The sequence below is a fragment of the Symphalangus syndactylus genome, chromosome 18 (assembly GCF_028878055.3).
Source record: "Symphalangus syndactylus isolate Jambi chromosome 18, NHGRI_mSymSyn1-v2.1_pri, whole genome shotgun sequence".
Classification (NCBI taxonomy): Eukaryota; Metazoa; Chordata; class Mammalia; order Primates; family Hylobatidae; genus Symphalangus; species Symphalangus syndactylus.
This window is the reverse complement of record NC_072440.2, coordinates 79570024-79595988: the sequence shown is the minus strand read 5'-3', so window position 1 is coordinate 79595988 and position 25965 is coordinate 79570024. Positions and strand designations below refer to the sequence as shown.

General features: G+C 37.9%; 1 protein-coding gene across 24 annotated transcripts in view; it reads left to right on the top strand.

Moving 5' to 3' along the window:
• Window positions 1-25965, top strand: part of BIRC6 (baculoviral IAP repeat containing 6) — a 263052-nt gene that overhangs the window by 195367 nt on the left and 41720 nt on the right. For all 24 annotated transcript variants that reach the window (XR_008652580.2, XM_055253540.2, XM_063623684.1 and 21 more), the window contains 2 exons: window positions 542-710; window positions 21934-22144. Coding sequence is in view for 23 of the 24 variants with exons in the window: in XM_055253540.2 (XP_055109515.2) it covers window positions 542-710; window positions 21934-22144 (380 nt within the window). In the remaining variant the exon portion in view is untranslated. The remainder of the gene's footprint in view (window positions 1-541; window positions 711-21933; window positions 22145-25965) is intronic.

The window sequence follows — 25965 nt, the reverse complement described above, 5'->3', positions numbered from 1 at the left end:
AAACTCCGTCTCAAAAAAATAAATAGATAAATAAATAACTTTTCTAGATTCAGGCAAGTTGAACAAGAATAGAAAGTCTTTATACCACAGAAATGTATAGGGGAAATACTTAATGAAAAGATTAGCTTTGCTTCCTGCGTCAGCTAATTAAATTTGGTCAGTGCTTTGAATGTGTCTTCTGCAACTCTAGAATGCTCCTTCTCGTATAAACTTCTAAGATTTTGTTACCCTCAAACTGAATTGAGTCTGTTCAATAAAATATGTAAGTAATACAGAGTTGCTACTACATTTTTATGTTTGTAGTTGTATTGCTTTTATGTCTAGTCGTATGTAGTGTACCATCCTTTGTAAGCAACACTCTCAGACAAAACAGATCCTTCTCTTTTGAAAATTTAAACAAATAATTATTTTAAAACATAGTATAAGATACTGATTAAGTAGAAAATATGTACTCTTAGTATTCAGATTGAATTTCTAACCTACAATAAAAACTTTTGAAGTATGTGAAACTGAAATCCAAATTAATTTCAACAATTTTTAGGTTCTTGCCAGTTACATAAATCCTGTCAGTAGTGTGGTAAATGGAGAAGCTCAGTCATCTCATGAGAGTAGATGGCAGAACAGTAATGCCCTTCCTTCTGTACTTCTCGAGCTTCTCAGTCAGTCCTGCCTCATCCCAGCCATGTCATCTTATCTACGAAATGATTCAGGTAAATAATCCCTGTAAATGTCTCTGTGGATGAATAATTTTGTTTGCTTATTTTATCATTGTCTAATAGTAAGCTTCAATTGAAATACTTGATGGATTTATTTCCTAAAAAGTATTCTGGAAATATTTAGTTGGTTTTTGGTGCCCTTAATTTGATACTGTGTCATCACTTACCATAGAACACAGAATAATAAAAGTTTCATTATTCCTTTGTCTTTATCTGTGAAAGGTGAAAGTACACTTTTTTCCTTTTAATCATCTGTAACTGAAAATGATAGGACAAAGGCTAACAACTTCATGACATCATTCTGATCTGAATATGGTCAAACTTCTATGGATTTTAAATATTTTTGTCAAACACTATTGCAGACAACAGTTATTTTTGAAGAAAGGAAGATAACATAAGTCAAGTCCATAGGTACTTGATAAGAAGATGATTAATTTCTTAAAATTCAATAATAAAAGTACTGTAGCTGCTTGTTTTGCCAATATACAACTGATTATTGATTGAATAATATAGTTTATTATTTCCTTGGTTATGGAATTATCTAAGAAATGTGTTCTTTTCCTAAGAATAGAAAGTTACATGTTCAGAAATGTATAGATATTTCCAAGGGAAACAAGCAGTTAACATCTATTTCTTTCAGCCAAAACCTTTATTATTTATTGTTACAACTCTGTTTTACTCATATTCTTACCTCTGTCTTTATTTATCTTCTTACTCATGAAAATTGTATGTATTTCATTAATTTATTAAGGAAGAACAGATAAGGGAAACAATGGGAATGAATCTTGGTAGTCTATTTTGTGGTTGGTAGCAGCTAAGTTGACACAGTTGGATGTCTGGTAAAAATATTAGTATTTGAAGGGATTATTGCCCATATTCCCCAGTGTCAGGAAGATTGTTGTCCTTTAAAAATGTGCTATTTCCCAGTCTGTCTCAAACTCCTTCATGAAAGTATTAGACTGATTTTTTTGTTTGTTTAGATTGACCTGTTTGATACATCAGACTGGCCTTTTTTAAAAAGTAGGTGTCAAATGCATAATATATTTTTTTATTAAAATGTTTGAGACTATGAATTTTAATTTTAGATTGTATAGAACAATTGAATAGGGTGAGATAGGTTTCTCTTTATCTCACTTCTCTATTATTAAAGTATTATTTTCTTAATCCTTATACTGTGAAGATATGACCTACCAAAAATTTTAAATTTCTGTTTTGGTCTGAAATTGACTCTCTTATAACACTGAGCTTTTATCTTTATGGTTCATTGTTAAAAAGGAAATCCAGAATTATTTACATAATATTTACAGTAATTGCTGTTCATGTAAGTGCACTTCCTGGGAAGGTGTGTATGTTAAACTGATTTTTGGTAAATGTATGGAATTGCAGAGACTTAGATATTGTATCTTGGAACTATTTTTTTTTTTTTTTTTTTTGAGACAGAGTCTTGCTCTGTCTCCCTGGCTGGAGTGCAGTGGCGCAATCTCCGCTCACTGCAAGCTCCGCCTCCCGGGTTCACGCCATTCTCCTGCCTCAGCCTCCCAAGTAGCTGGGACCACAGGCGCCTGCCACCACGCCAGGCTAATTTTTTGTATTTTTAATAGAGATGGAGTTTCACCATGTTAGCCAGGATGGTCTCGATCTCCTGACCTCATGATCCACCCGCCTCAGCCTCCCAAAGTGCTGGGATTACAGGCGTGAGCCACCACACCTGGCTCTTGGAACTATTTTAGAAATTTAATGTGACAGATCAAAGTTTGACCTTTCTTTTGTGATTTATTATTTTCCTGGAAAAAAGAAATTTCTTTCATCAGGCTTTAGATGTTCTTGAATTTGGTAACTTGTCCAGTGGTTAATTCTAATTGATGTATTTGGATGTGGTAACAAATACTTATTTTGAGATAATACCTTATATTAAGATAAAATGATGTAACTTGTAGTCAGTAGGTTAAACGGTAGCATGCCTCCTAAATGATATTAAATATGGATTGTTTTCAGGAAAACACAGTGTAATATTATATAAGTAAATATAAGTATATAAGTACATATATAATTATGTAAGTAAATATAAATATATAATTAGTTATCAGTTTTGGTTAGAATAGTAATAATTTTTTAAGTGGCTACTATTTATTTATTTGAGACAGGGTTTCCCTCTGTCACTCATGCTGGAATGCAGTGGCATGATCTTGGCTTACTGCAACCTCCACCTCTCAGGTTCAAGCAATTCTCCTGCCTCAGCCTCCTGAGTAGGTGGGATTACAGACATGCAGCAGCATGCCCGGCTAATTTTTGTATTTTTGGTAGAGATGGGGTTTCACCATGTTAGCCAGGCTGGCCTCAAATCCTGGCCTCATGTGATCTGCCCACCTTGGCCTCCAAAAGTGCTGGAATTACAGACCTGAGCCAACACACCCTGCCTTAAGTGGCATTTAAAAACCTGAACAAATTATCTAGCCAGAGTCTTCCTTAGACTTAGTAAAATTTCTATTTTGGAAAATTAGTTTAAAGTTTATTTTCCAATTTTTTCACTTGTGTATATAGTATTATTTTCGACAATGTGGAAGTTGAGGTATGTGATAGGATCCACTCCACCATTTTTTACTTCATTTAGTTGTCATGCCCTTTTCTTCTCCTGTAATCTGGAAGAGTTCCTAGCCTATCTTTATCTTTCATAATACTGATATTTTTACAGAATATAACCATTTATTTTATAGAATATTCTACAGATTGATTTGTAAGTGTGAGAGTAGTCCTCATAATTTTGCCTGAGACATTGTATTCAAGGGATGATATGCTTATATTGCTAGCAGATGATAGAAAAAAATGCAGGCCTAACGTAATAGGTTTTTCTGAGAACTTTAGTAAAATAATGCACATTTTCTTTCTATAACATGTTTTTAAATGATTGGTGAGCAAGACAAGAAAGTATAGGAATACACTAGTTTATGCCCTACTTTCAGTGCAGAGATTGGTCTGCCATTAATTTTAAATATCAATTGTGATTTCTTATTACTGTCCCACACCCTTTTTGCCCTTACTTTCTGGCTACAGGTATACGTTAGATACTTTGTAATCTTTAAACTTTAATGTTTAATGACTGTTAAAGATTGAGATGAATACCAGAGTCTGCTCCTCATTTTAATAAAACCTTCAAGTTCTCATATTAATGAGTTTACTATGTAGCTGGTTAGCTAAGTCTGTTTTATTTCAATAGAAGTTTAAAAACTGGCCTGAACATATTAAATGATAATACTAAGCTGACCATAAGGATCAACAATAATTGCACATAAAATTGATCTTCAGTTTTAGTTCTGAACATCTTTGCATCAAAGGTAAAAAGAGAATATTGTTAGTTGTAAAATTATTACCAGAATAGAGGGAGCATACAAGCTCCTTAGGGGAAAGGACAACCTTTTTTCCATTACTAACTTGTCACAATTCTGTAACTGAGACACAGGTCCTATTCTCCAGAGGTAGGCACTGATTATATTTAGTGATTTAATCGTTAAGTATATTGTATTTAGTCATTAAATAATTGCCTAAGAACTTTTTACTTGCATAATAATAGCTATGCCATTATTTAAACAATTTACTTTTAGATTGTTACTTTAATTTGTAAAATTTAAAATTATTAGATGCTATTGGGAACATTTATGTATCCAGAGCTTTATACATTTAATATTCTTAAGATAAATTCCTGGCCAGGCACGGTGGCTCACACCTGTAATCCCAGCACTTTGGGAAGCCGAGGCAGGTGGATCACCTGAGGTTGGGAATTCGAGACCAGCCTGACCAACGTGGAGAAACCCCGTCTCTACTAAAAAAAAAAAAATATATATATATATATATATATATATATATATATATATATATATATATACAAAATTAGCCAGGTGTGGTGGCACATGCCTGTAATCCCAGCTACTCTGGAGGCTGAGGCAGGAGAATCACTTGAACCCAGGAGGTGGAGGTTGCCGTGAGCCGAGATGGCGCCACTGCACTCCAGCCTGGGCGACAAGAGTGAAACTGTGTCTCGAAAAAAAAAAAAAAAAAGATAAATTCCTGATATTTCATCTTTTTGAATTCACTGTTTCTAGCATAAAATTTTTGTGACTTAACAGTAGTTTTCCTACTATTTTGTCCTCTTTTTGTAGATGTTAAAATGGGTGGAGAGGAAAATTTAGATACGTAAATGAATGGAGACTTATTTTTTATTTTATTTTTGAGACGGAGTCTCATTCTGTCGCCCAGGCTGGAGTGCAGTGATAATGATCTTGGCTCACAGCAACCTCCGCCTCCCGGGTTCAAGCAATTCTCATGCCTCAGCCACCCGAGTAGCTGGGACTATAGGCACCCGCCACCCACCCTGCTAATTTTTTGTGTGTTTTTAGTAAAGACAGGGTTTCACCACGTTGGCCAGGCCAGTCTCGAACTCCTAACCTCAAGTGATCCACCCACCTCGGCCTCCCAAAGTGCTGGGATTACAGACAGGCGTGAGCCACCACCCGGCCTGTAAGTGAATAGATACTTTAAAAAAAGCATTTGGTGGCATTACAGCAGAAACATAAATCTTCATATTTAGGCTTAATTAATCAGATTTATCAAAGGTTAACATCGTGGTTCCAGTTACTCAAAATAGTAAGTTTGATGCTTTAATAATTGGTTTCTTGTTGCTTACTAAAATAAAGACATCTGTTAGTGTTCTAGATAGGAAAATATACTAATTATTTGTTCATTTTAATTTCTTTCTCAACATTTCACTTCCACTTTTCATAACAAATGGTATTCTGAAAGTTGCATTTTGTAGGCCGGAATCATTTTTTCTCTAGCCCCTGTATAGTATGGAGTTACCCCACTGGCCACTAGATGGAGATCCTGTTTCCTTTTAAGAAGTATTTGGTAATATTCAGATGTTAATGTTAACAGGCAGAATGTTACTTTAGAGACCCTCACCTATTTTAGAAAATAGTATGTTCCTTTTTTGAGAAAAGAGCATATTAAGTCTCAGCACACATTATATTATTTGCCATTAACTTAGTGGGGTATGCTACAAATTCTTATTGAAATAAATCTTTACCTTTTTAATAGTGGTCTTATATGGGGATGAATATTCTTTTAGATTATCAAGGGAAATTGCTTTTATCCTGGTTAATCTGACAATTCACAGATTAGAAAAGAACAAATGAAATCTAGAGAAATGTATTCAGTTGCTCAAGTTTAACTGGTTAGCAGTAACATGGTGATTATTAAACTCACTTATTTTCAAGTTTAGAAGCAAGATATAAATGGATTTTGTCATTATGAAAAAGAAAAATGAGTAAGTGATGTGTTAGAGTAAGGTAGACATGAGAGAGCAGGCACAGGACTTCATTGGTAAAATTATAAAGTATCTACTGATTTGGCCGGTTATCTTAGTTAAATGATGGTATATACTAGGATTAAAATTTTTAATTTCCCTAATATTGGTTTGACAGTTTTATAACAAACTATAATGTGTCAAAACCCATTACTGCATTTTGATATACCATCTGATTTTTCTCACAGTGTATTTTGTGTGTTTAAAGCTCTTTTTATTATTTTATGTTACCTTTAGATATGTTTCTTTAAGAGTAGGTATTTAATTTCATGAGTATACTGTTTGAGAATAAGATTAGTTTTGTTGTTATGACAGATGTCTTAATTTAAATATGACCATATTTATTAAATTCAAATTACTTAGTAGTTACATCAAAGTAGATGTGCAGTTGGAAACCTAGCCATCTTGCTAGGTCTCAGGGCTCTCCAAATTAAAAAGGACATAGAAATTGTATTAGTGCTCTTACAGGAAAAGATAAGGTTTGATACCAATAGAAAATATATAATTTTTGTTATTTATAAAATTACTTTATTTTGTTGATATACACTGCCTGAGAAACGAATAGTGAAAAATTATCGAGCTATTGTAACATGATACTTAACTGTATTTCCTTATTTATAGTTTTCATGGTAATAGTTCATTTGAAACGGTCAAATTATGCCATTTCTTTGTACTGTTTTAATGAAGAGTCTGGGAGCTGTGGTGGTGGTTCATGCCTGTAATCCCCTTGGGAGGCCAAGATGAGAGGATTGCTTATGCTCAGGAGTTTGAGATCAGCCTGGGCAACATAGTGAGACTTTATCGCTATTAAAAAATAAAATAGGCCGGGTGAAGTGACTCACACCTATAATCCCAGCACTCTGGGAGGCTGACGCGGGCGGATCATGAGGTTGGGACTTCGAGACCAGCCTGACCAACATGGTGAAACCCTGTCTCTACTAAAAATACAAAAATAGCGGGGTGTGGTGGTGCGTGCCTGTAATCCCAGCTACTCAGGAGGCTGAGGCAGGAGAATCGCTTGAAAACCCGTAGACCGAGGTTGCAGTGAGCCACTACACTCCAGCCTGGGCGACAGACAAGACTCCATCTCAAAAAAATAAAAAAAAAATAATAAAATAATCTATCAGATTATTCTACTAAGTAAAGTAGGAGGCCAGGTGTGGTGGCTCACACCTGCAATCCCAGCACTTTGGGAGGCTGAAGCATGAGGATCACCAGCCTGGGCAACTTAGACTGTGTCTCTACAAAAAACAAAAAATCAACACTCACCTGTAGTCCAAGCTACGCGGGAGGTGGGATCCCAGGAGGGCGAGGCTGCAGTAAGCCGTGATCACACCACTACACTCCAGCCTGGGTGTCAGAGTAGACCCTATCTCAGAAAAAAAAAGTAGAGTAACCTGCCACTTTATTTTTAGCCCAAAGTATATTTTAATAGTATTTTAATATGGCTCTAGTTTTTGTGACAATTAGCTGAGCAGTACCAATAAAATTTAAAACACTTGCCCACGTTTAATGTATTTATTTCTATATATGGTCACTAGCAAGGCATGTTGATAGTGACTCAGTATAACGTAAGTGCTTATCAACAAATGTTAATTCTTTTTATTTAGAGTTTTCATTTTTGTCAAGGGCATCCAATGTGGAAATAACTTTGGTATAGAATATATCACTCTATGTGTTAAATAATTATGACTGGTAAGTTTTATAAGGGGAGGACAGGTTGCTTAAATTAAAATTTAGGTGGGTTTTGAATTGCTTTGATTTGTACAGATTTGTAAAGATAAGTATTAGTTCACTTCTCAAACACTTCAAGGATACCATTCTTGACTACCCAGAGTAGTCCTTTCTTTCCTATGAGCTGCTCATGTACCTAATCCTTATATTGTCACCTTTCACACTGTAGTCCAGCTATTAAGAAAAGCTTAATCAGATTTCCACATAACTACCTACCAGATTAGCCATAACTCTCCATTTCTTCTCTGAAACATCCCAGTTGAGTGAGTTGTGTTTGTTTCCAGATTTGTTTATGCCAGTTGTATTTCCGCTGTATAATTGTTATGCAAACTAGATGTTTTTATGTTAAATCATGAAATGCTTTAAAAAAGTCCTACAGGCCAGGCACGGTGGCTCAAGCCTCTAATCCCAGCTCTTTGGGAGGCCAAGGTGGGTAGGTCACCTGAGGTCAGGAGTTTGAGCCCAGCCTGGCTAACATGGCGAAACTAAAAATACAAAAATTATCCAGGTGTGGTGGACGGGCACCTGTAGTCCCAGCTACTTGGGAGGTTGAGGCACGAGAATTGCTCGAACCCGGGAGGCAGAGGTTGCAGTGAGTTGAGAACGAGCCACTGCATTCCAACCTGAGTGACAGAGCAAGACTCCATCTCAAAAAACAAAAAAGAAAGAAAGAGTTACTCCAGTTTACTTAGAGAATATATTAAAATGTTAACAATGGTAGTTTTATTTTGTATTACCCACATTTGTCAGAGAAATAATGTCAATACTTTATTGAAACAAGAAAGTTTCTTTTCTATGTAGTCTTTATTTTTCTATGTGGCCTTGTCTTTACAGCTGCTTAACTACCAAAGGTCATGCTAAGGCTCATTTCCTTTGAGTTACTAAAACATAATTTCCAAAGACAGTTTTTAAAATATTCAGTGTTCATTAATGCTAACTAAAACTTCATTTTTCTAAACATTTTCATAGTCTTCTTTCCCGTACTGACTAAATTTCCCTTTCCTGTATTAAGTAGATTACTAGAGGCTTAAGGAAAACTCAAACCTAAATGCAGTTTTATTTTAATTAATATATATTTTGTATGTACTCTTAGAAAAATGGTTGTGGCATTTTTGCTGTTGTGTGTCGTATACATTACTAAATCTTGTATGTTTTGGAGTAGTCTGTCTTCAGTGTCCATATTCATTGCTTTGTACTCTGTTTTTTTCCTCTGTGTAAAGTTAAAATTTGCCTGTTTGCTTTGTTATAATTTTATTCCTCAAGCTGGAAGCATCATATAGTAATTGCTCTTAGAGCAAGGGAGTTACCCTGGGATGTATGTCTTAATATTCTGGAGGTGTGCTTTTAAAAGATAGTCTTCTAAATCTTTCTTGTTAGAGCCAGGTTTTGCCCTGAATGCTGTCCCTTGAATGAGACCTTCAGAGTGTGGTATGGATGTAGACAAAAACAATCACTAAGAGGTTAAGTACTGTTCCAGCTATACCTAACATAGTCAAGATAGATTCTTCTTTTTCTTCCTTCTCTTCTTGCTTCTTAACATCTTCTGCTGTAGTGATGACAGAAGTACCAGTTTTCCCAGAAAATGTCTTCATCTGGAGAAAAAGAGAATGATTGTGAAGCAAATTGCCAGAAAATTTATTTATTAGAAATACTAGTACATACTAGAAAATTGCTAGAAAATGTATTTACTAGCACAGAGCTAGTAAATGTATTTATTATACGTGTTGCATTTCTTGCTTAGTTTTTTAGTGTGCAGTCCTACTTTAGTCTGTTAATGTGTTGGAAAATGATAGTAAATGAGTGTATTTTAATAGAATTTAAAATCTGTTTTTAACATTTGGGCTAAAGAGCCGAAAATATGATGAAAATGTGGAAGTTAGATTCTGCCATTTATGTATTCTATATTTAGTAGCTACAAAGATACTTAAAAATTTTTACATATCTAACTAGGCTGATGTATTTAATGTGAACTGTAATTTATATACAAAATACTTCTTGTACTTAGTGTATACAATTCGGTAAGTTTAGAACATCAACTCCTTTTTAAAGCAACTCTTTTGGGGAGTAGTTGAGCAGAATAGGGATTTGAATAATTTTTTCCTTTGAAGATTAGGGGATCATTGTGTCATTAATTTTATAATCTAGTATTGCAATTAATTCCATTTTACTAATATTTTGAAAAAGCAATTAATAGCAGAGTTTATCTCTTCTTAATAAAAGATTTATTTCCACAGATTAAACACATCACATATTTAAGCTTAAAATAATGGAGTTACTAAATGTCAGAATTTTAAAATAATTAAAAGAGAAGTGCTGCTTACCCTACATTGCATCAGGAGTAAAGTGTTATCAGATATGTTGCTTTAGGCCACAATAGTGATGAATGAACCTTTTCTCTTCATGGAGGGCTTCCAAACAAAACCTGGACAAGCTTCATATCAAAGACGGCAAATGTTTTCAGTATATCCTGAAGGGATGTATCTTCACTGTTAGTAATCCATGGTAAATTTCACTGTAACTATTTGGTGTAAATTGCTAGCCTCTGCAAGTAATAAGTCACACTCTAAATAGGCTCTATTTTTTAGTATTTTTAGGTTTTTGTATATGCTGAATCACATATTTCCTCCAAAATGCTAATGTTCATGGTTATTTCTCTTGAATTTTCTGCCTGATGAACCTTTACACTGTTCTTTTTCTTTTCAGCTGTTTGAAGATACTTTTCCCATTGTAATGTTTTAGTTCCAAATGCGTAAAGTGATTTTATTCCTCTCTCTACTACCAGTTACTACTATAAAAATGAAAAAAATTGTTTATTGGCATAAGTTTTGTAATGTCACACACCTGCATCTGTAGCTGTTGATGATAATTCCAAGATAGTCTTCAAGCTATGCATAATTCAGCAAACAGGCCCTTTTGAGGATTGGAAGGATAGTGACTTTACTTGCCTGGTTGTAAGCTGTAATACTGATTAAACATGCATTTGGTGCTTGCTGAGTAAAGGAGCTGCAAGCTGCACTTGGAGACATGGTGTTGCATAACAGTGTGCCTCTGTTCTTTCTTTGTCAGGCAGGCAGCACATTGAATCCTGTAATAACAATGAAGTATGTGTAAAGGAGCTCAATTTAAAGACACCTAAGGGTTTTCTGATGAAGCTCTTCATGGCAAAAATAGAATTAAAGAATTCAAGATTGAAATAGTTTTTATGTTGTTTTGTGCTTTAACAGGCAGGTTTTCATTAAGGGTTTATTATCTTTATCCATTCTTGTTGCTTGCTGACCACCAGTACACATTAATTTACAATAAAAGCACATGTCTTAAAAGGAGAGCATAAGTCAGCTCTCCATTAGTTTTCCAAGTTCTCCTCTTGGGGGCGGGGCGGGGGGTCTTCAAAATCTTAAAAAATAATAATAATAAGGCTGGGCACAGTGGCTCACGCCTGTAATCCCAGCACTTTGGGAGGCTGAGGCGGGTGGATCACCTGAGGTCAAGAGTTTGCCTGGCCAACATGGTGAAATCCTGTCTCTACTAAAAATACAAAAAAATTAGCCAGGTGTGGTGGCGGGCGCCTGTAATCCCAGCTATTTGGAAGGCTGAGGCAGGAGAATTGCCTGAATCCGGGAGGCGGAGGTCGCAGTGAGCCGAGATCACACCACTCCACTCCAGCCTGGGCAACAGTGTGAGACTCCATCTCAAAAATAATAATAATAATAATAATAATAATAATAATAATAATAATAATAAATCCGATATAAATAACACATGTCAGGTTCCAGACATAGGCATAGATTGTCATATGCATTAATATAGAATTTGACTTAAAGAAAAGCATACTTACATAACTAATGGTTGTCAAGAAAAATACAGAAATACAAAAAACTTGATATTTAAAATGAAGAAATTTGATATCTTGAGATATTTTTGAAGTACAGTAATGAAATTTAAAGTTCTTTTTAAAATTTTAAAGATTTTTGTAAAATAAACACACAATTTTATCTCTCACATTTTTTGGACTAATCCCAGTCTTGTGGGCCAGTGCTTATTATTACCTTGTTTTGCTAGCTTTTGCCTTCATACTCCTTGATATGAAGAGAATATCTTCTTCTGTTTCCATAATGTAAGATTGCCAGTTGGCCTCTCCTAATGCTAACTCAATAGATAAAATAGATATCAGTTAAATAAGAGGGAATAGCATGTTTCATTTATTTCAGAGGAGCTGTCTTGTTTTCTCTATGCCCTTTTGCTTACATGTGAATATGATGTAACTATATATTTTTTCTTTTTTCTTCTTCATAGTCTTCTCTGTCACTTGGGCTGGAGTGCAGTGGTGTGCTCATAGGTCACTGCAGCCTTCAACTCCTTGGTGTGATCTTGGCTCACTGCAACCTCCACCTCCCAAGTTCAAGCGATTCTCCTGCCTCAACCTCCCGATTAGCTGGGATTACAGGCGCACACCACCACACCTGGCTATTTTTGTATTTTTAGTAGAGACGGGGTTTTGCCATGTTGGCTAGGCTGGTCTTGAACTCCTGACCTCAGGTGATCCACCTGCCTCGGCCTCCCAAACTGCTGGGATTATAGGCGTGAGCCACTGCACCTGGCCTACCCACTTCTTATGCTTCTTTTAAAAAATGTTTTTGTTTTGGGGAATCCCCATATCCACATGCCTTTCCTGGCTTGTATTTATAAAACAGAATGTCAGGAATTTGTCTCTTGAAGATGATACTATCCAAAAGAATTTTTTGTTGTGATGAAAACACTCTGTATCTGTGCCATTCATTAAGGACTTGTGTGGCTATTGGACACTTGAAATGTGGTTAGTGCAACTGAAGAACTGAATTCTTAGTTTTCTTACATTTTAGTTAAAATTCAGATAGCATGTGGCCAGTAGCTGCCATACTGGACAGTTCAGGAAGTATCATGGGATAATGGGAAAAGCACTAAAGCTAAATGTACCAGGTTTTCACTGTTGGTCTTCTTACTTCCTATTTAGCTGCTTGTGCAACTTAGTAAATAGTTTCTCATACACACAGTGGGGATGATAATACCTAATCCACATAATAGTACACACACAGAAATATCATCATGTAGAAAATGGATTAGATGGATGTATATCAAAATGATGTACCTGGTAAAAGAGTGGGGAAGGAGGCCGGGCTCAGTGGCTTACGCTGGTAATCCCAACACTTTGGGAGGCTGAGATGGGCGGATCACGAGGTCAGGAAATTGAGACCATCCTGGCTAACACAGTGAAAACCCGTCGCTACTAAAAATAAAAGTTAAAATTAAAAAATTAGCTGGGCATGGTGGCGGGCACCTGTAGTCCCAGCTACTTGGGAGGCTGAGGCAGGAGAATGGCATGAACCCAGGAGGCGGAGCTTGCAGTGAGTCAAGATCGTGCCACTGCACTCCAGCCTGGGTGACAGAGCAAGACTCCGTCTCAAAAAACAAACAAACAAGAATGGGGAAGGAGAGAAATGGTCAAAAGAAACTATAGCCTTACAAGGAAAGTTTTTTTTTTTTCAGGGTAATCTATTTGAAATATTAATCACTGTAATCATAACACGTTAGGAGGTCAAGGCAGGTAGATTGCCTGAGCTTAGGAGTTTGAGACCAGCCTGGGCAACATGGTGAAACCCCAACTCTACGAAAAAATAGAAAAAATTGACATGGTGGCATGTGCCTGTAATCCCACCTACTCTGGAATGTGAGGCAGAAGGATCCTTGAGCCCAGGAGGTCAAAGCTACAAAGTGCAATGGTTACACCACTGCTCTCCAGCCTGGGCAACAGAGTGAGACCTTGGCACAAAAAAAAAAGGAAAAGAATATAAATATTAATGTAAAGTTATTTTTTTAGAAGTTCACCTTTTTTGGCTGGGTGCAGTGGCTCACGCCTGTAATTTCAGCACGTTGAGAGTTCGAGGCGGGCAATCACTTGAGATCTGTAGTTCGAGACCAGCCAAGCCAACATGGTGAAACACCATCTTGACCAAAAATACAAAAATTAGTCCGGCATGGTGGCATGTACCTGTAATCCCAGCCACTTGGGAGGCTGAAGCAGGAGAATTGCTTGAACCCTGGAGATGGAGGTTGCAGTGAGCCGAGATTATGCCATAGCACTCCAGTCTGGACGACAGGAGCGAAACTCAGTCTCAAAAAAAAAAAAAAAGTACACATTTCTTACACATAGTGTGAATTCTGGGGTTTTAATGTATCACTGGAAGAGTAAACATTGTACCCAGTAGATATTTTTCAAACCCCACCTTTTTGGAGTCTCCTATGTCTTTTTTTTTTTTTTTTTTTTTTTTTTTTTTTTTTGAGATGGAGTCTCCCTCCGTTGCTCAGGCTGGAGTGCGAGTGCAGTGGCGCAATCTGGGCTCACTGCAACCTCCGCCTCCCAGGTTCAGGTGATTCTTGTGTCTCAGCCTCCCGAGTAGCTGGGATTACAGACACCCACCACCAGGCCCAGGTAATTTTTTTTTTTATATATATGCTTTTATTTTTCCGTGATTACAAACACAACTGAATATCAAATGCACAAAGTAAGAATTATACAGGGAAAAAAATCAGATATGTTCATATATATATATATCACCTTTTCAAGGCTATTTCCATCCAGAATAACCTTGGTTTGCCAGGGCCAATAGAAAGAAGTCACAAAATCGCCTTTAGTCAAATTTGTGTGTTTGCTTTCTTCTGTAATTCCAATACCTCCACCATCAATGACTTGAGATAGCTGCCAAGGTGTTATATAATCAGTGCCAGTGTCTTCATTCATTCTACAACGAAGGCTGTCACTTCACACTTGGAAGGTTGCACAGCCGCCAGGCAGAGGCGCTCCTCACTTCCCAGACGGGGTGGCGGCCGGGCAGAGGTGCTCCTCACTTCCCTGACGGGGTGACCAGGCAGAGACGCTCCTCACTTCCCAGACGGGGTAGCGGGCAGAGGCGCTCCTCACTTCCGAGACGGGGCGGGCGGGCAGAGGCGCTCCTCACGTCCCAGACGGGGCGGCCGGGCAGAGGCGCTCCTCAGTTCCTAGATGGGCCACCCGGCAGAGGCGCTCCTCACTTCCTAGAGGGGGTGGCAGCCGGGCAGAGGCGCTCCTCACATCCCAGATGGGGCGGCCAGGCAGAGGTGCTCCTCACTTCCCAGACGATGGGCCACCGGCCAGAGGCGCTCCTCACTTCCCAGACGGGGCGGCCAGGCAGAGGCGCTCCTCACATCCCAGACGGGGCGGCCGGGCAGAGGCGCTCCTCACTTCCCAGATGGGGGAGCGGGCAGAGGTGCTCCTCACTTCCTAGACAGGGCGGCCAGGCAGAGACGCTCCTCACTTCCCGGATGGGGTGGCGGCCGGACAGAGGCTGTAATCTTAGCACTTTGAGAGGCCAAGGCAGGCGGCTGGGAGGTGGAGGTTGCAGCGAGCCGAGATCACGCCACTGCACTCCAGCCTGGGCAACATTGAGCATTGAGTGAGCAAGACTCCGTCTGCAAGCCCAGCACTTCAGGAGGCCAAGGCGGGCAGATAACTCGAAGTCAGGAGTTGGAGACCAGCCTGGCCAACACGGCGAAACCCCATCTCCACCAAAAATAGAAAAACCAGTCAGGCGTGGTGGTGTGTGCCTGCAATCCCAGGCATTCGGCAGGCCAAGGTAGGAGAATTATGGGAGCCCGAGGCAGGGAGGTTGCAGCGAGCTGAGACCATGCCGCTGCACTCCAGCCTGGGCAACAGAGGGAGACCGTCTCAACAAAAAGAGGGAGGGAGGAAGGAAGGAAGAGAGGGAGGGAGGGAGGAAGGGAGGGAGGGAGGACGGAAGGAAGGAAAGATGGAATTTATTTTTGTATTTTAGTAGAGATGGGGTTTCGTCGTGTTGGCCAGGCTGGTCTCGAACTTCTGGCCTCTAGTTAAATCTCCCCACCTCAGCCTCCCAAAGTGCCGAGATGATAGGCGTGAGCCACCGCACTTGGCCTGTAGTAATTCTTATAGAGATCTTTTACTTCCTTGGTTAAATATATTCCTAGGTATTTTGTTTTAGATTTTATTATTTTATCTTATTTTTAATTTTATTTGACAGGGTCTTGCTCTGTCGTCCAGGCTAGAGTACAGTAGTACTATCAGAGCTCACTGTAGCCTCGACCTGGTAGGCTCAAGTGATTCTCCTGCCTCAGCTTCCCAAGTAGCTGGGACTACAGGAATGAACCACCACACCTGACTAATTTCCTTTTTGGTTTTTGTAGAGATAAGGTCTTACTATGTTGTTCAGGCTGGTCTTAAGCCCTTGGACCCAAGCAGTCTTCCAGCCTGGACCTCCCAAAGTGCTGTGATTTCAGGCGTGAGCCACCACTTTTCTTTTTTTCTGTAGCTATTGTAAATGAGATTGCTTTCTTGATTTAATTCTTGGCTAGGTGATTATTGGTGTATAGAGACATTACTGGTTTTCATATATTAATCTTATATCTTGAATCTTTATTGATTTCATGTGTCAAATCTAAGAGTTTCTGATGGAGTCTTTAGGGTTTGCTAGATCATATCCTCAGCAAACAGGGAAAATGTTGACTTACTGCTTTTGGAGTTTGAATGCCTTTTTTTTTTTTTTCCCTTGCCTGATTACTCTGGCAAGGATGTCCAGTACGATGTTGAATACGAGTGGTGAAAATGAGAACCCTTGTCTTGTTCCAGTTCTTAGAGGGAATGCTTTCAGCTTTTTCCCATTAAGTATAGTGTTAGCTGTGGGTTTTTCATATATGGCCTTTATTATGTTGTGTGTTCCTTCTATGCCCAGTTTATTGGGGATTTTTATCAATTTTATCAGATGCTTTTTCTACATTTATTGAAACGACTGTAGAGTTTTTGTCCTTTATTCTGTTATTATGATGTGTCACATTTATGGATTTGTGTATGTTGAACCATCCTTGTATCCCTGGGATAAATCATACTTGATCATGATGTATTATCTTTTTGTTGTTGTTTATTTTTTAAAAGTTATTTATTTATTTATTTTGAGATCAGCTTGTGAGACTGGCTAATTTTTTTATTTTGGGTAGACACAGGGTTTCACCATGTTGGTCAGACTGGTCTCGAACTCCTTGCCTCAAGCAATTCACTCACCTTGGCCTCCCAAAGTGCCGGAATTACAGGTGTGAGCTACAGTGCCTGGCCATTTATTTATTTGTTTGTTTTGAGATGGAGTCTCGCTCTGTCACCCAGGCTGGAGTGCAGTGGTGTGATCCTAGCTCACTGCAACTTCCACTTCCTGGGTTCAAGCGATTCTCCTGCCTCAGCACCCCCAAGTAGCTGGGACCACAGACTTGCGCCACAACACGCGGCTAATTTTTGTATTTTTAGTAGAGACGGGTTTCCACCATGTTAGCCAGGCTGGTCTCGAACTCCTGACCTCAGGTTTTCCACCCACCTGGGCCTTGCAAAGTGCTGGAGTTACAGGTGTGAGCCATCACGCTCGGCCTGTTTGTTTATTTTTAAGGGATGGGGTCTTGCTCTGTTTTCCAGGCCGGAGTGCAGTGGTGTCATCATAGCCCACTTTAGCCTCAAACTCCTGGTCTCAAGCAGTCCTTCCACCTTAGCCTCCCAAGTAGCTGGGAAAACAGGTTTTTGCCATCACATCTGGCTAATTTTAAATTTTTTTTTTTTTTTTTTTGTAGAGACAGATTCTCTTGCTCTGTTGACCTTGCTTGTCTCGATCTCTTGGTCTCAAGTGATCCTCCTGCCTCAGCCTCCCAAAATGTTGGGATTACAGGCATGAACCACCATGCCGTTATTGTATTATCTTTTTGATGTGCTGTTGGATTTGATTTACTTGTTTTTTTGTTTTGGATTTTTGCGTCTGACTTTATTAGGGATATTGGTCTGTAGTTTTCTTCTTTTATTATATCTTTGCCTGTTTTTGGTATCAGCATAATACTGGCCTCATAAAATGAGTTAGGGAGAATAAACTCCTCCTTAATTTTTTTTTAATAGTTTTGGAAGGACTTGTATTAGTATGTTCTTTTTTTTTTTTTTTTTTTTGAGACAGAGTCTCGCTCTGTCGCCCAGGCTGGAGTGCAGTGGCGCCCTCTCGGCTCACTGCAAGCTCCGCCTCCCGGGTTCATGCCATTCTCCTGCCTCAGCCTCTCTGAGTAGCTGGGACTACAGGCGCCCGCCACTACGCCCGGCTAATTTTTTTGTATTTTTAGTAGAGACGGGGTTTCACCATGGTCTCGATCTCCTGACCTCGTGATCCGCCCGCCTCGGCCTCCCAAAGTGCTGGGATTACAAGCGTGAGCCACCGTGCCCGGCAGTATGTTCTTTTTATATTTGGTAGAATTTGGCTGTGAATTCATGTGGTCCTGGGCTTTTTTTTTTTTTTTTTTTTTTTGGTTGGGAGATGTTTTATTATGATTGAATCTCACTACTCATTATTAGTTTGTTTAGAAATTCAGTTTGTTTCTTGTTCAATCTCAGGAGGTTGTATGTTTCCAGGAATTTACTCGTTTCCTCTAGGTTTTCTAGGTTGTGAGTGTATAGTTGATCATTATAGTCCTTGATCTTTTGTATTTCTATAGTGTCAGTTGTATTCCTTTTTCATTTCTGATTCTGTTTATTTGGATCTTCTCTCTTCTTGGTTAGTCTAGCTAATAGTTTATCAGTTTTGTTTATCTTTTCAAAAACCAACTTTTCAGTTTGCTGATGCTTTGTGTATTTTTGTTGGAGGGGGCTGTATTTCATTTAGTTCTGTGTTATTTCTTCTAACTTTGGGCGTGGTTTGTTCTTACTTTTCTAGTTCCTTGAGGTACATGTAAGGTTGTTGATTTGTTACCTTTCTACTTTTCTGATGCAGGCTTTTAAGGCTATAAACTTCTCTCTCTCTACACTGCATTTGCTATATCCCACAGTTTTTCTGATGTTGTGTTTAATTTTCATTCATTTCAAAAAATTTTTAAATTTGCCTTAATTTCTTTGTTGACCCAGTGATCATTCAGGATCATGCTGTTTAATTTCCATGTATTTGTACTGCTTCCAATGTTCCTGTTGGTATTGTTTTCTAGCTTTATTCCATTGTGGTCTGAGAAGATACTTGATATGATTTCGATTTTTAAAAATTTTGTTAAGACTCCTTTTATGGACTAACATGGTCTGTCTAGGAGAGTGTTTTTCATGTGTTGGTGAAAAGAATGTATATACTGTCATTGTTGAGTAGACTGTCCTACATCTGTTAAGTCCATTTAGTCCAAAGTCCAATTTAAGTCTAATGTTTTCTTTGATAATTTTCTGTCTCAATTATCTTTCTAGTGCTGTGAGTTGCGTGTTGAGGTGTCCCACTATTATTGTATTACTGTGAATGTTATTGTTTGATTATGGTATTACTGGTAGATCATTTCCAGCTTTCACTATTGAAAACAGTATTGTATTGAACATTTCTTTATAGGGTAGACAGTAACAAGTGCTATTATTGAGTCATAGAATATAGGCATTTAAAATTTTAATAGATAATGCCAATTGGCTATACCTATTTGCGCTTTTACCCATATGAGTCTAGCTTTTCCACATCCTCACAAGTACTGACATTGTGTTTTATGCCTATCAGTTAGTAACTTTTGGATATAATTTGGATTTTCCTGAATAGCATACTGTCTTATAATACTATAAAATTATAGTAAGTAGGATGTTGTGACATTGTTCATGGGTTGGAAAATGGGCTTTCATACTCAAGTATATGTGGAAACAAGGGCAAACAAGGAAAGAATGACAGTCATACTACCCTGTCCTCTGCATCATCACTGGAAGGTGTAAAATGACCTTCTCTTCCATCACTTTGAACGTCACTCCAAATAGCCTCACTGTTATTAAGCTCTGATAGTCTCTATTTTACATCAGTTGTAGAGATCTCTTTCACATCAGTTACCATAGAAAGTACAGGATGCTAGGTGATGCCTCGTCCTGTTACAACTTAATCCCCATATAGCTCTGTGGGCACTGAGGCAATTCTTACCACTAGTTGGACTCCCACAATTCTCCTCCCCTGCTTTAGTTTTCTATATAGCATTCAGAATACTTACTAGCTTCTGAAAAGAATGTAACTCATGTCCTTTGCCTAGAATGTTAGATACTTGATGGTAGAGATTTTTGTTTGTTTTCTTTACTGCTTATTCCCAGCCTGTCCAGCAACAGGTTTTCAGTAAATGTTTTTTGTTTGTTTTTGAGACTGTCTTGCTCTGTCACCCACGCCGGAGTGCAGTATGTGATCTCAGCTCACTGCAGCCTCCACCTCTTGAGTTCAAGCGATTCTCCTGCCTCAGTCTCCTGAGTAGCTGGGATTACAGACCTGCACTGCCACGCCTAGCTAATTTTCGTATTTAGTAGAGATGGGGTTTCACCATGTTGGCCAGGCTGGTCTCGAACTCTTGACCTCAGGTGATCCATCAGCCTCAGCCTCTCAAAGTGGTGAAATTACAGGTGTGAGCCACCGCTCCCTGCCAGTAAATGTTTATGGAATGGCTGTTCAGTAACTGTCATTGGAAGAGAGATGTTAGATCCTTATCTCACATTATTCACAAAAATAAATTCCAGTTGGTATGCAACACAAAAACCAATGAAACAACTTATAAAAGCCTTAGAAGCTACATGTGTTCCTAGAGTAAGGAATTCACTCTTAGATGCAAATAATTTTAATACAAAATTCATTTGATTTATAGCTAGTAATTGGAAGTTAACATAGGCAATATTTTCTTTTTTACTAAAAAGAAAGTTGATTTATTGAAATAGACTATGGATAAATTGCAATTCTGTCATTCGTTTTTACAAAAGATAAAATAACTTCATCATTCAATTTAGTTTAAAAAAGTTTCCACTTCATACTGATAAATATATTTCCAGCCATAATATCTTATCTGGGGTATTTAATCATTTCTATATGTAATATAACTAGATATTTAGTTACATTTCTTGTTCTCCCCTAAACTTGATACTTTACTTTTTTTTCGTTTTCCAAAAGTACCATTATTATAGTTTGTATATTGGTGCTTCATAAATATCTACTGCGTTCTTCCATTTAGCACCTATTCTATTAAGTTGACCCTTGAATAATGCAGGTATTAAGGGTACCAACCCCCACATATTGAGAATCCAGGTATAACTTTTTTTTTTTTTTGAGGCGGGATTTTGCCCTATCACCCAGGCTGGAGTGCGGTGGCATGATCTTGTCCTCCCCAGTTGCAGAGACTACAGGTGTGCACCACCACGCCCAGCTAATTTTTTGTTATCTTTTTGTAGAGATGGGAGTTTTACCATGTTGCCCAGGCTGGTCTCAAACTCCCAGGCTCAAGTGATCCTCCCACCTCGGCCTCCCAAAGGTCTGGGATTATGGGCGTGAATCACAGTGTCCAGCCCCAGGTATAACTCCTGACTCTTCCAGAACTTAGCTCCTAATAGCCTACTGTTGACCGGAAGCCTTACTGATAACATAAACAATCAATTAAACACATTTTGGATGTTGTATGTATTATATACTGTAAACTAAGGAAAAGAAAATATTAAGAAAAAAATAATAGAAAATATATTTGCTGTTCATTAAATGGAAGTGGATCATCATAAAAGTCTTCATACTCAGTCTTCATGTTGAGTAGCCTAATGAGGAAGAAGTGGTGGGGTTGGTCTTGCTGTCTCAGGTTGGCAGAAAATCTGTATGTGAGTGGACTAGTGCAGTTCAAACCTGTGTTGTTCAAGGGTCAGCTGTAAATTTTTTGAGACGGAGTTTCACTCTTGTGGCCCAGGCTGGAGTGCAATGGCATGATCTTGGCTCACTGCAGTCTCTGCCTCCCGGATTCAAACAATTCTCCTGCCTTAGCCTCCCGAGTAGCTGAGATTACAGGCATGCACCATCACACCTGGCTAATTTTTGTATTCTTAGTAGAGACAGGGTTTCTCCATGTTGGTCAGGCTGGTCTCGAACTCCCAACCTCAAGTGATCTGCCTGCCTCGGCCTCACTACAAAGTACTGAGATTACAGGCGTGAGCCAGCGCGCCCGGCCGGGTCAGCCGTGGACCTTGGTAAGATCCAGGTAAAAGCTACATTCCTGTGGACCTACTTTTGTATTGTACATATTCTCATTTTGTGCTTTTTCCTCTTCTCGTTATAGTTCTGGACATGGCAAGACATGTGCCACTCTATCGGGCACTGCTGGAATTGCTTCGGGCCATTGCTTCTTGTACTGCCATGGTGCCCCTATTGTTGCCCCTTTCTACAGAGAATGGTGAAGAGGAAGAAGAACAGTCAGAATGTCAAACTTCTGTTGGTACATTATTAGCCAAAATGAAGACCTGTGTTGATACCTATACCAACCGTTTAAGGTACTATACTATGTTCATTTCTCTTGAGTTTGCCTCTAACCATGTTTTTTAAATAACTCCATGGGTGTTTTTGTTTTTCAGTGATATATGCTTTTTAAAAGCTTATACACCCTTTGCTGGGTGCGGTGGCTCACACCTGTAATCCCAGCACTTTGGGAGGCCAAGGCAGGTGGATCACGAGGTCAGGAGATCAAGACCATCCTGGCTAACATGGTGAAACCCCGTCTCTACTAAAAATACAAAAAATTAGCTGGGCATGGTGGCGGGCGCCTGTAGTCCCAGCTGCTCAGGAGGCTGAGGCAGGAGAATGGCGTAAACCCGGGGGGCGGAGGTTGCAGTGAGCCGAGATCACGCCACTGCACTCCAGCCTGGGTGACAGAGCAAGACTCCATCTCAAAAAAAAAAAGAAAGAAACATACACACCCTCACACACAAGCAATATATAAACATACAAAGAAAAAGTATCCACCCAAATTATACACTTAGAAACATTTATTCACAATTGCTTATTCAGTATCTCCGTGTGTGATCTTATAGCTATAGGTGTGAAGTTTTTCTTAAATGGTGTCCCATTGTACCTGTTAGAGAAATAGATGCTAGTTTCTCACATAATGTTGATGTCAGAGACATCTTTCAGTGTCAATAAATATCACTGACATTATTCTAAATACTTCAAATTCACCATTGTATTTAGGTGCTATATTTTATTTAACTATTTATTAGTAGATTTTAGGTTATTTTCAGTTCATAAGAACCTCATACATACATCTTTTGGTGCTTGCAGAAATCTCTGCAGATAGAATCTTAGAAGTATAATTGTTAGGTTTATGGATTACTTCTGTTTTATTTTAGAAGTCAAAGGATTCAGTATTTGATGGAATTAAAATGTCTTCATGCTTTAAGGAAAATTGAATTGTTATTTTTAGTTTGTTTACACCTTAGTAGATTCAGAGGATGAGTTCTGTCAAAAACTCTTTTTTAAATAACCTAGGAAACATTTTCCTTTCCCTTGGCAGAATCTGTTCAGCAACCTTTTCCTTTCTCATGGCAGAATCTGTTCAGTGATTGTCAGTTTATTCCTCAAAGATGGCCTAATTCTGAATTTTGAAGCATTTATACTGTTAATGGAAGTTTACTCCTTTGTCAATTACCTTTTGAGTAAATTAATGTCTTTTACTGTGTTTGTGCTGTATTTACTTTGCTTTTTCTCACTTATTTTTTAAGAACCTATGACTTAAGAAATAGTGTAGGTCAAAAGATCATAGAGAATTGGTCACTGGAAGAATAATTCTTGTTAGTCTTTGCCTATGAGGGAAAAATCACCTTGTGAAAGAATTCTGACTTTGTTGGCTTAATGTGTTGTCATTATCACTTTATTCATTTATTTTAATAGCTTTTGGCATACAAATGGTTTTTGATTACATGGGTGAATTGTATGGTGGTGATGGCTCATTGCCAGGCAGTGAGAATCATAAATTATAGAAAAGATGAAATGAAGAGCCAGTTGGTAGAGATAAAAAGCTGTAGAGTCATGCAACTCTGTTACTAGTAATGGAAAATGTAAAGGTATATTTTCTTTGATAGTGTGGTATTTTTTCTGTTGTAGAGAAGAGAATAGTGTTGTATTTGGTCCCCTCCTATCTTGTGGGCACTCCCCACCCCCCGCAGAATCTTTCTCATTGGTAACCAAGGAAGCTAGTGTAATAATATAACAATAGTGTGGTATCATAATTGAACTGAACATCTGATTGTCTCATTGAGCTAATGCCTCCTTGAGAAATGTCTACTAAAACGTCTTACTCCCTTCCCTGGCCATCTGTGTTGCTTATTCTTGTAGAATAAACATAGTTTTCAGTAAATCAATATGTATAATATATACTGAGCTTTGAAACTGCCATCATGTCGTTTTAGGGGAATCTTGTCCTGTATTTCTGTACCTTATATTTCTGTTTTGAGATGACTCTATTAGCTTATAACTAAAATTGAAAATTTATAAAACCTTGAGTGTTTTTTACCCAGGTATATTTTGTCTTTTAGATGAAAAATTACATAATGATTTGGAATGTTGTTTTAGGTTTAGCCTTGATTAAAAACAGTATCACACATTTATAGTGTTACAAAGTGAAAATAAAACCAGTAAATAATAATATCCTTCTTTAAACTGTGTATTTCCTTATGCTATAATTTCTATTAGATCCTGCAAAAATGGAGTTATAGAGTATTGAATTCTAAGGTAATTATAGAATATTCTTATTGCAGGAAATTTGGACACCTATAGTGCCTCTTTGGTCTATTTGCTTTTCTTAGCTTAATCTATTTCCTGTTCACATAACACACTGTATAATTTTTTGAGAAAGGAATCTTCTGTATAAAAATATACCAGTTAATTCACCATGAAAATTTAATTTTAGATAGAGGATAACTGAGTTTCAATTAATTGGAGCACTTTATTTTTCTATTTGATTAACTGGATGAAATTATTCCATTTAAATTCTTTTATTGTTACTTTAGCCAGAGAACATTCTTCAGACTTATAAATTATGTACCAACAAAATATGCACGTGAAGATATAATGACTGTTCGTAAAGCTCATTTCATTAGATTATTTTATCTTTACAGTGACCCTGTGCAGTACATATTTTTCGTAATTCTTTTTACTGATAAACATTATTATATTTTGTATTAAGACTTGAATATACTTTTTAGTTGAAACCCTCATGGTCTCTGCTAATCCGTGCAGCCTCTGTTATAAGAAGAAACCGGTAAAGACTAATAGTGTTACTACATCTCTACTTTCCTTTCAAGGTTTACCATATAGAGAATTGATTTTCAGCTTCACAGAGAGAGTAAAATCCATTCTTTTCCAGTTGTCACAACTTAAGATGTATTTTTTTTCTAACAGAATTCACAAAATAATCCATTTTTCTCTTAGAGTATATACCCACAGAAAGTGGCCTTAGTTTAATTTTAACACTGACTCAAAGCTCCCCACCCCACCTGTCTGCCTCATTCCCAACTGTATTTCACAAAAACCCTAGAATACTCTGAGAAGAGAATGATTCAGGAAAATATGTTCTGTTAATGTATCACTTTCAGGGTCTATTTTAGTGTTTTTTGAGGGTTTGGAGCTGTAACTTTAAAAATGCTATGTATCACGGCTGATGCGATGGCTCACAGCTGTAATCCCAGCACTTTGATAGGCTGACGTGGGCTGATCACTTGAGGCCAGGAGTTCTAGACCAGCCTGTCCAACATGGTAAAACCCATCTCTACTAAAAATACAAAAATTTAGCTGGGTATGGTGGCGCATACCTGTAATCCCAGGAACTTGGGAGGCTGAGGCACGAGAATCCCTTGAGCCTGGGAGGTGGAGGTTGCAGTGATCACACCATTATACTCCATTACACTCCAGTCTGGGCAACAGAGGGAAACTCTGTCTCAAAAAATAAATAAATACATACATACATACTATGTATCACACACTCAGAAACATTTTACAATATTTTTGTCTCTATTACTGTGAAATCCAAGGGTGAATAAAGTACATGTATTTGGTATAGTTCTTTTTTTAAGTAACAGAAATAGTAGTTTACTACTTATTTTTATATACCTAATATATTGCCTTGTTTTTTTTCTTATTTCTCTTTTGTCTTTGTTTTTAACAAGCATACACAAGACGTGCAAATGTCTTTTCTTCAAATAAAATTGTATTTAACTCTTTGATCATCTTAGATAAAGAAAATAGATTCATTGTGTATTCTGCAGATCTCTAGGTCATGATTGTGGTTGCATATAATGATTTTCATTGAAATGATGTGTAT